The sequence below is a fragment of the Mytilus trossulus genome, chromosome 11, assembly GCF_036588685.1.
Source record: "Mytilus trossulus isolate FHL-02 chromosome 11, PNRI_Mtr1.1.1.hap1, whole genome shotgun sequence".
NCBI classification, from domain to species: domain Eukaryota; kingdom Metazoa; phylum Mollusca; class Bivalvia; order Mytilida; family Mytilidae; genus Mytilus; species Mytilus trossulus.
This window is the reverse complement of record NC_086383.1, coordinates 22495796-22507430: the sequence shown is the minus strand read 5'-3', so window position 1 is coordinate 22507430 and position 11635 is coordinate 22495796. Positions and strand designations below refer to the sequence as shown.

The 11635-nt window shown below is 30.1% G+C and overlaps 1 protein-coding gene across 13 annotated transcripts in view; it reads right to left on the bottom strand.

Moving 5' to 3' along the window:
* Positions 1-3561: 3561 nt before the first annotated feature.
* Positions 3562-11635, bottom strand: part of LOC134690879 (protein scribble homolog) — a 72456-nt gene continuing 64382 nt past the window's right edge. For all 13 annotated transcript variants that reach the window (XM_063551006.1, XM_063551014.1, XM_063551009.1 and 10 more), the window contains 2 exons: positions 10129-10202; positions 3562-8435 (listed from right to left, as the gene is read on the bottom strand). In XM_063551006.1, the coding sequence (XP_063407076.1) occupies positions 10140-10202 (63 nt within the window). In that variant the 3' untranslated portion in view covers positions 3562-8435; positions 10129-10139. The remainder of the gene's footprint in view (positions 8436-10128; positions 10203-11635) is intronic.

The window sequence follows — 11635 nt, the reverse complement described above, 5'->3', positions numbered from 1 at the left end:
GATACTAGTATGTAAAATCAATGTATAAGATATTATCAATATTAATAATTGTGATTGATTTTGATATTTTGCATATCTGCAAAAGAATGAAAGAATTTTACCAATACAAGTATTTAAAAAATTGTGATTGAGTAGTAAACATTAGAATATTTGAAAAATTTTAAGATGATCTTGAACAAAAGTGCTATTATTATTTATTATTTGTTTTTTTAATTTTACAATAAATCTAAAAAAAAAATTGCTTAATTCTATATATATTAACCTTCCCATATATCTCTCATATGACGAAAAAATGAAATCACGAGGCCACATACTGTTTCGTGCATTGGCGATGATGACGATGGCAGCAGCGTCATCAATGTATTAGTTTGTGATTATGTCTAGTTTATGGTGAACCACTTGTCTTTAGTCAAAGATATTTGGTATGCAGTTGTATTAGTATTGGCACATCTCATTGCCTTGGACTTTATTTGGCACCACCCCCTACGTCATGGTCTGTTGACTTTGAAATTTTTGCTTAGTTTTCATGTATTAGTTTGTGATAAGGTCAGTTTATGGGGAACCACTAGTGGTAAGTTAATGATAATTGGTATGTAGTATGAGCATTTGCATATCTCATTTCCATGGAAATTGTTTGCTTTGATGGTGAAACAATATTCATGACTACCCCATAAAAGATGTTCAGTACCATATCAACATTTTTTTAAATTGTAAAAAGGAGGCAGCTAGACACAATTTGATTTGTATTTGATTATTGGGTGTGCTTCGATCATTCACGCAGCTTGTTTGGCGAAAAAGATCAGCATCTATAATGTAAAACATCTTTTTGTTCTTTGTGTGTGTCCATCAACCAAATTTCATTGATTTATATATAGAGAGCGTGGTAGATTGTGGGATATTGTTGGTTTTATCATTATTAACTAGGTCAATCAAGACTTCATATTGGTCTTTGGTGTTACTCCAACCAGCACAGGACATTTATCTATTCATATAGAGGGTGGGAGATCGTGGGTATTAACCAGGCCAATCAATACTTCAAATGGTCTTTCATGTTGTCAACATATATTTTCCCCCCCAACAGAAGTTCCAGTGGAAACTATTATAAAAAAAGTCATAATACCTGTACCTGATTGAACAAATATTCTATACTATTTATTTCATTAGGAAAATCTACTGTAATATTTATTCCTGTGGAAGTAATATACCAGAATATTTTTTTCCATTTGAAACTGATATTATGAAGGAACTTCTATTCCATTACAGTGTTACTCCAACCAGTACAGGACATTGATCTGTCAACCCAAATACTTGATCGTTTTATAGACATAATAATGCAGCTAAGTATGTCTTCCAGAGAACCAATTCTTAGTGAGTTAGCAGTGCAAAACCAAGAATGTTGGTAATAAAAGCCAAATAAATCTTACCAATAGGTTATATTGTCCTGAATATCGATTTTATATTCTGTTTAAAGTTAAGCAAACCATCAATCAATCATACAACTGGTTTTATAGTTTTAACCCATCTGATATTATAAGATACTGTAAATTATAAGCTCATCTGGCCCGAAGGGCCAAGTGAGCCTTTTTCTTCACTTGGTGTCCGTTGTTGTTGTTAACTTTTTACATTTTGAACTTCTTCTAGAGAACCACTGAAAGGAATGAACCCAGACATGGCATGGATGTTCCTTATGAGGTGCTGACCTAGTGATTTGTCGCCGATCCATCATCCAAGATTGCCGCCAGCGGGGGAATAAGTTTAACAAAGAACCCTATGGGAAATGCATACAAATGGATTAGAGAACCACTGAATGGAATGAAACCAAACATGGCAGGAATGTTCCTTATGAGGTGCTGACCAAGTGTTGTTACTTAGTAGCCAATGCATCATCAAAGATGGCCGCCAGCAGGGGACTTAGTTTACCATAGGACCCTACGGGAAATACATACAATTGTCTTCTTTTAGTGAACCACTGAATGGAATGAAACCAAACATAGCATGAATGTTCCTAATGAGATGCTGACCAAGTGTTGTTACTTTGTCGCAATCCAACATCCAAGATGGCCGCCAGCAGGGGGCTTAGTTTAACAAAGGATCTTAGGGGAAATGCATACAAGTCTTCTTCTAGAGAACCACTGAAATGAATGAAATCAAACAAAGCATGCATGTTCCTTTTCCTATGAGGTGCTGGCCAAGTGTTGTTACTTTGTAGCCAATTTTTATCTTTTTTTATATGATTTCAAAATCCCAAGTAGTCAGTTAAAATACACATACAGGCTCTTGGGAGCCTCTAGTTACTTGCATTATTACTAGCAAATATTTGACTATCAACACGAGCTAGTTTAGTCAATGCAACTTCAAGAAATGCAGCATACCATTTACTGAAATCAAAATTTACAATGTGAGTTTTTAATTTTGCCAAATTATTCGCAATAATTTCTGAACTTACAGTAAAGCCTTTTAAAAGGATTTATTTATACTGAAGTGTTAAATCTTCAGGTATCATGTTATCCACAATAATTCCCTTAAAAGAGATATAAATAGGAATTGGCATAATACCATACTATAGCAATTTTACCTGACCATATCGGGAAATAGGTTTTTAGTCGGATCTTAATACGTATTTGTGATTTGTTTAAACCGGTTTTTGATAAAAATATACGAAGAAATTTCAAAATGTTTAGGACTTAATTAAATCCATATTTCGATAAGACTGTGCAAGCATACGATTTTTTATTGCGTCTTACACTTTGAGAAGCGAATAATCTGTAACTACTTTATTCAAATATTCTGTAAAAACGTTAATTTTGAGCTATGAAAGTCAAGAGGCTCGAGAATTTTTCTGAGGAAGTTTTAAAAAAGTGCAAAAAAATATTTTTACAGTGGGTTAGCTTTCATTAGTCTTCACTATCTATAGATTAACAACTTTTGGTTATATTTATAATTCAGAATCATCATTGAAGGTGGAGCACGATTGCGCAGTTAATTAATAATATTGATGTGCCATTTGTATGATGAGTGACATTCTGTGGTATTATGTTCCAATTCGAAAAAGTTATACGAGAATTGTCTCCCCTTAACAGGTTCCTTTTTTTTTTATTATTATGTTAAGATTTCTGATATAATTTTGAATAATTACAAAATGAATCAATGCAATATATTTCAGTTTTTGTTATTGATGTATCAAAACAATTGATGTACGAATATAACATCATAAATTTGAAACTTTTAGATTTTTTAAATACCAATATAAAGAACTTTTTATCATTTATGAAATAGACTATGAAAGTAGATTGCCTGAACTTACTTCCTTTCATATTAGATTGATTGGGAAATGAGCCAGAGTTATCTATTTGTGATCAAACAGAGGGATTAGCATTGTTTAAAAAATGTTCCACTATAAACGAATGCTATTTTATACAAATATAAGGACTTCGTTAGCTAAATCTACAAATTGATGGAGACTTGTCTCATTTGCACTTGTACCACAACTTCTTATATCTATATATCAGAAACCAACACTAAACTCATCTTAAAGATACTGTCATAAAATATAATCTCAACTGCACTTTTATACTTTATTTTTATGTTTAGAATTTACAAACCAGATTTTGTTAAACACGGAATAATTACTTGAGCATGTTATAAATACAGGTAATATAATATTTCACTTGTCATTTGTACAAGCTTTAAAACTGCTATCCAACAATATTATAATAAAAACTTCTGCTGTAAAAGGGTCAGTTTCTGATCAGTTTGATCCTGAATCTGGTACCGCTGGTCTAGTTAAAGGAAGGAACCAGATCACAAACGGGTACACAAATGTACTGTAGCTCTGACAGTAACAACATGGAACTAAAACCACATGCTTGATATCTTTTATTAAGCAATACTTCTGTGTATACAATGTTATTTAAAACAAAAAATATTGAAATTTGAATAAGTTTGTAATACTAATTGGAGTCAAACTGACCAGAAAATTGACATAATATGGTAGAAATAATCAACTTGGTGCTGGAGTAAAAATACAGATACTTGCTAGCAAATCTAGACACAAAAAAAAAACAGATTTAAAAATTCACAATAAACAATTTCATAAAACAAGTAATATAAAACTCCTTAAAATAGTTAGGAATAAAATCTGCAGAAAAAATAAAGACAAAATTAAATTGTATTTAAACGTGAAAAGTGTATTAAAAGAAAATATTGTATAAAAGCTTTTACACTGTACGCTTAAAAAAAGCAGTCTGCACTAAAATGGTTGTAACTTGGGTTATGTAGTGGATTAAAAAAAAATATGTGAATATTAATTTTTGATTTAAGTAGATATACAAATTATCAATTGACAATAATTAGAAAATGTTTTCCATCATTTATTTTCCCTGGTGTAAAATGCACACAACTCACACATGAAGTTGGTCTTTCTCAAAATTATATAAAATTTATATACTGGTACATTCATTTCTTTCATAAACTGTCAAATCCAACTTGTTTAAAAAAATAAGCTTTAGAGTTTTACTGAGGTGGGAAGTGGGAATTTGAATTTTCCACTTCACATATTACAACTACAATGATCGACACAAAGACAGCATAATTTTTTAATGCCCTTATAATGTAAATCTGGCATTGAAGCTATTCCGTTTCTTTAATTTTGATCTAAGCTTGTTAAGCAAAATCCTAGCCGTAATAATTAAACATGTAAATCTGGCTCTGAAGCAAATCTGTTTCTTTAATTTTGATCTTAGCTTGTTAAGCAAAATCCCAGCTGTAATCTTTAAATACCTTTTTCATGTTAATAAATATAAAACTACATACATACAATTAATTATTCCATAGTAAGATTACATGCATTATGCACCAATATAGACCAGACACCATATACCTTATATTATTGCTGCACAACTCCTACCGTGGATTTATTATTATTCGTTGGATACCAATTTTTGTGTAATTCGTGGGTACAGGTGAACCACCAATTTAACTGTCCAATGAATAACAAATTTTCCTTACGCTTTGATGTAGAATTCAGCAAATCCACAAAATAAATATCCATGAACAAGCAAATTTGGCTCAATCCACACAAATTGGTATCCACGAAATCAAATGAATCCACAGTATTTGGTGTTTATACATAGTGTTCTCTCATGTTGGAAGCAGACACAAATATTATTAAACTAATGATATGCAAGTGACCTTTGGTCAACGATTTGAACTCCTAGCAGAGAATATATAACACATAAATGGACACATTTGTTTTACCTTAATTAAGTATTTCTTATTCAAGTCCCAACAGTTAACATAATCAATTGAAGGTTAAAAAATTAACAACTCTTCCTATAAATGGATTAATAACGAAGTTGATAAATTAACTACATTTTTAAGGCAGTCTCTTCATCTAAATACTGCAATGACCATATATCCTTATTCCGTATCCAATGTAGCTATATGGACTGCAACAAACACTTTGTCGAGACAAATTTGTGTAGTATTTTTAAATGATGTATAAAATTATGATAGACTATAAAATATGCAAATGAATTGTGGAAAAATTAAAAATTAAAAAAGCTGTTATACATATAACAGATATACTGATGATGTTAAAACAAATAAAACAAAGTGTGCCAAATTATAACAAATAAAAATAAAACTATACTAAAAACGGTCAGGAACCACTGTTAGTGTTTGGAAGGCCTTAACTTTATCAAGACCTTATAAATGAGTTTATATAAATATATCTTTATGTACAGTTAAAGTTATCATACAAATTTACAAGATTCTTACAAGGCATATATTTCATCCTGCCTAAAATTGGAAGAAAACATAATTACAAAAAAGTTCATAAATTGTACATAATGTGCTGTTTTTAACAAGTTAGTAACTATCTAATCATGTTCATAGAATAAAACAAAATTTCATATATGTATGTACAAAGTTTGATATAATGTATTTATTGTTATTTCTTTCATGACAGTGTCAATAATCTCTTAACCTATTAATTTGCAAGGATTCCATTCTATTTTGATTTTGACAAGACCTTTTAAAAAATATAATGCCAGTTTTAATACATCTAAATTATTGAGATGGTAAAGGTCAGAGGTGATTGAATCAAGCCTTTCCATTTAAGCAATTTGAATTTACAAATACCATTTTAAACAGAATGCATTATAAGGTTAACAGTTGAGTGGACATTCCTATATCATATAAATTTACAAAAAAATCAACAAGCAAATACAACAAAGATTTACGCTTCACATGCCTGCCAGTCTCTCTATATTAAGAATTTGGGAAAAACCCATTTGATCTATATTTAGAAATTGTATCAAATGGAAAGATTTTTACTAATACAGCCTCAACTTATGTGCTTTTCAAAAAGGTGCAAATTCTACAAAAATGGCAAGAAAATGTTAAAGAGAAATCTTTAAATCCTACTTGTTTCTATTTCTATAAAAAAGAATAAGACAAAATATCACAAAAACTTTGCTCTATCAATTAATAATAATCAAACTATCCCCTTTCATGAATAACCTCTTTTTCGAAAAATTAACACTGAGGTCAAGTTGTTCAAAACATTTAACCATAAAATAAATGTACAAGACTTATTGAAATGATAATAAAATTTTGTCCATTTTATAAATGTTTTCAACAAAAGGCCAGTATCTTCTACATGTACTATTATAGGGAAAGTAAAGAGATTTTTTTAAAGGGGAATCAAGCTACTCTCATCACACACAATCATCACATTGCACCAGTAATTTCTTCTATGTAGAAATGCCAGTTTAATGTCTTGAAGACGAATTTGAAGATGGGAAATTACAATTGATAATTTCCTGAACATGATCGAAAATTTATGACAAATGAAGTAATGATTACAATGAAACCACTAGGTATGGCTATGTTTTGCTATGTATTTTCGAGTAAGTATATTTGGGGCATATACATGTAACTACAATCTATACTTGAATTAAAAATACAGCCATTCTTTATTCCATCTGCCCAATTGCTTATAATTATTGTGTCCTAATTAGGAACATTTTTCTAACTTCTGTTTTTTCCATTCATTAAACACAAGCTTGATCATATCCTTATTTTAAAACATTTAAACATATGGTAAGTTCATCTTCAAATCCAGGTCTATATTTCATAAGAAAAGTCCAGAACTCTTCTGTCTACAAATGCATGCAGAATGTTAGCCAGGGGAGATGACCTCCACCACTTATCATGACTTTATCATTCATAATTATGAAAACATCTTTTTAAAATCTCAAATGGGTCTATAATTTTAAAACTACATTATTATTTTAAAAACTTACAGTTAATATATATTTCATATAAAAGTGTGTTCATCAACTGTTACTAAATATTACATATTCTTATTTTCAAAAAACACTCAATACATATATATTGAAAATTTTATTTTATTTCAGTTTTCCTCTAAATCCTCTCGAAAAAGTATGTTTGTTATTTTTATCAATGTAAAAATCATGTTTGTACAATTGATTTGTTGAATTTAATACATTTAAAGCATTGATTCTCCATATTTGCCAGTCCCTGTTAATAGTATATGTAACATTGCATTCCATTCCCATCAAATCTCTAATTTCTTTTAAATAAAATAAATCGGAAACTGTTCCAACTTCAAACTGTCCCTTTTCAAAAAAAAAAAATGTCCTTATTATCTTGGAATGAAAAAAAATCAAAAATTTTCACTTTAAATTTAGATTGAACTTTGTGTATTTCAAATCTTTAAATAACTTTTGATCAAAGGTCCATTATGAAACTGCTGGAACTCTTTTGTCAGTGTAGAGATTCTGGACGGAAAGAAACAGACAAGAAGACGTACCGTTTAACAAACCAGAAATTAAAACAAAATCAGATCAACCTTACATTACATAATTAAAACAAATAAAACAAATGCACAATAAATTTTCATATCAAAACAGAAATCATACATGTGTTAACCAATCATCTTGTTACAAGTCAGTTCTGATTTATTTATCAAAAAATATTTAAAAAGCCTCATCCAGCGCTATTAAAAAGTTACAAGTACTGAATTAAGTATTGCCAAAGTAAAAAAAAAATATTTTCAGATAACTTTCACCTTTATAAACTTCATTTAAGTTTTGCCGAAGCTAATACCAATTTGGCATTTTATAAAATCAATACAACCTTGCTTGAAAACTGGTTAATACATGTATGTTTCCTGTTGTTTAATACACAATTATCACATATTAAGAAATTATACATATTTATATATATATCTATGAACACTTTTTAAAATTTATAAATAACTTGTCAATGTATAAAAACGGGTAATGATAAAATCATCATGTTATAAAATATATAACTATCCTCTTAAGGTCAAAGGTCACTCCGTAAAATATAATTATCTAAACATTTGGCTGTGTGAGGAATGGCTTCTCTTGAGCTCTTGACTAAATCTGAAAGCAGAATACAAGAAACAATTCATAAAAGTAGAAGATAATAATTGTTCAAGTACTGTGGATTCTGGAAGCACAATACAAGAAACAATTCATAAAAGTAAAAGTAATAAAAGTTCATGTAATGTGGATTCATTAATTTTCGTTAGATAACAATTTTTCATGGATTTCATGGGTACAGGTTTATCATGAACTTAAATGTTCAATGAATGACAAATTTTCTGTATGTGTGTATGCAGGTTTCGGCAAAACCGTGAAATTGAATATGAACATACAAGTTTACCTTTATCAAACGAAAATTGGAACCCACGAAAATAGATAAATAAAAAAATAACAGACAATATCATTGTAATGATTCATCAGCAAAATTAAGTTGACATATGAAATACAAACAGACGGATGAAAAGACAGACAAACAGATATTGTTGTCATAATACAAAGGTCATCTAGTGTGTATAAAAATTCTTATAAAAAGCTGTTGAACACAGTTCTTAATAAGAATGTATGCTCATTTTGTATTCAGGGTCACTTAGCATGGTACCTGGACTAAGGTAATTGTATACAGATAATTTTAGGAATCAAATATTTATGTATTTTAAAGAAATAGGAGAATTCATGTGTTGCTATGCTAAGTATATCTTATCTTTGAAATCATGTGTTGCCATGATTAGCCTATGTATCCTTCAACTCAATATATGTGTTGGACAGATAAAAAAAAGTTCTCACAATTTATAACTAATCACTGTCAAGCTGACATATGAACAGGCAAACAAATAAACAAGGTCAATGCAATAAAGCCCTATTATAAAGTGAGAAGTATCAAATCAGATTGTAACAAGAATGTGTCCATAGTACACATCCTCTACACTCAACACTATCATTTTCTCTGTTCAATACTCTAATTTGGCATTTAAGGTAGATTACAAGTATATATTTTTTGAGACAGAATTTTTTTATAATTTGCCAAAATGAAGATTTTACTATGCTCTTTTCAAAAATTTAATAAAAAGTATGGGTCACCGTGCTGTTTTTCAAGCAATGAGTTGTTGAAAATTGCAGAAATTTTGTTAGTTTGTTCATGAAAAAACACATAAGTGTGCATAAAAAAAATTCTATGAATTTTGAAATAAATTGTGAGAAGGTTTCATAACATGTTTTAAGAAAATATAAAGAAAACATGGTGTCACCGAACTTGTACCAAAAGAGTTATCTCCCCTTAAATGGCTCATTTGAAAAAAAAGATTTAAAACCAAAACAAATAGTATTTGTTAAAATATTTTGTATAATACGATACATTAGCAGGTTTTCTTTAAATAGAAAAAACAGACTAACTATTGAATGCTTATCTGTCTCAAAATTTGCAGATTTAGGCAAATAACTAGACCGATTTTGTACTGTGATTGTACAATCCAAGATGGCGGTATACCATCAATCTACCTTAAATTAGAAAGATAATATCATTGGGAACATACCGACCGTGCAAGGGCTGTATAGCCAGTCAAGGTCGTTAAAAACTTCCATTTGTTGTTGGGAACATGTGTACTAAGTTTCAATTTGATTGAACTTCAATTTCATCAAATACTAAGAATGAATGGATGAACTGATGGACACACAGAACAAAAACATAATGCCCCTAAGTGGGGGTATTAGTATGCCAGGACAGTTTTCTGTTGATCAATGTAATATCTATTACCTTTATATTTTTCATGACGCTGACTCTCCTCCCTCAATATTTAGTTCTATTATATTCTGTTTTGTTACTTCTATCTACAAACAGACAAATAATTTGTTCTATAACATTTAATCAGAAATATACACATTCAATATTCAATTATAACGTCTGTTTATGCATACCAGGAGATATGTATAATATATATGAAAAGAAGGCATTATAATGTATATGTGAATGAGAGAGTACATGACCATACTATTACTGTACAATACAAAAGAAGATATCCATCAAACTATTTGATTGAAAATTTGTTTAATTTCATTCTTCCCAATCCTTTCCTTTTTTAAAAAAAAAGAAGTTGATAGTTATGGACCTAAATGCAACACAAGGTATTGCTCAAGTAAGGGAAGGGTGGTATGAGAAGTCATGAAGCTGTGATTTGTAGTTAATAAGAGAGAGAGTGGGTGGACAATTTTCTAATGTGTGTTACATCCATACAAATGTGTGTGTGTGTGTATTTAACAGGAAGCATATTAATGGGCTGGGCTGACCATGCAGTCTTCACTATGGCTAACCAAGATTTGTATCAGAGATATATCCCAAAAATTGTAGTTTAAAAGAGTAATGGACAGTTAGAAAGGTATACAGTAGTAAAACAGATAACCCTCTTGTAAAAGCAGGTGTTTCCCCTACCCCCCCCCTTTTTTTTTTACAATAAACTTAACAATTTGGTTTTAAGTTTTAAGGATTTATACACTAAAACAAAGGGAGATCAAGGGGTGCCAGGACACAAACACCCTTTTTCTTCTGAAAAAATGGTTAATTATATACGAAAAAGTATGACTGTAGCGTGTCCCCTGTATTGCAGTCAGTGGGCTTCCCATCCCCCCTATATAAAATTCTGATTATGCCACGATGTAGCCTTTTTGCACTCATACAGCATCAAGCAAACACCAATCAATTAATTAATCTGAATACCCCACTGTTAAAAGTACTCTAATACAAATTATTTCAAAGTGATTCTCTAAAAGATGAATTAAATTACAATACACCAAACTACAATATATAACAGTACTTACAACAGATCCATGCACCACAAAATTCAAAGTTTTACTGAAACACCAAAAGCTCTACACCAAATAAACAACGAAAAATCTTTAACAGAAGAATTGGATCTTAATTAGCCCACAGACCAAAACTTCAGGGTTCTATGGGTAAAAATAACCAAATAATAGCATTTTCATAGCAGTTAAAAACTGCGATTTTTAAAATGAGCCAATGTTGTAATCTTTATGCTAACACATTCCATCTTCATGCAGGAAGTTTGAATAAAGGGAAGCAACCAAGCTACAATACAGCAAATACTCTATCAAGCCCAAATACTACAAATTTATACCTCGTGTTCAATTATTTTTTCACTAACTTCAAAAGTTCTAAGAGTTTTCTTTCCCGTTTTTTCATCTACAACTTCCATTGTTCTCTTAGAAACTTTTTCATCAAGTACTTGTGAACTTTCTTTCACTCTGGT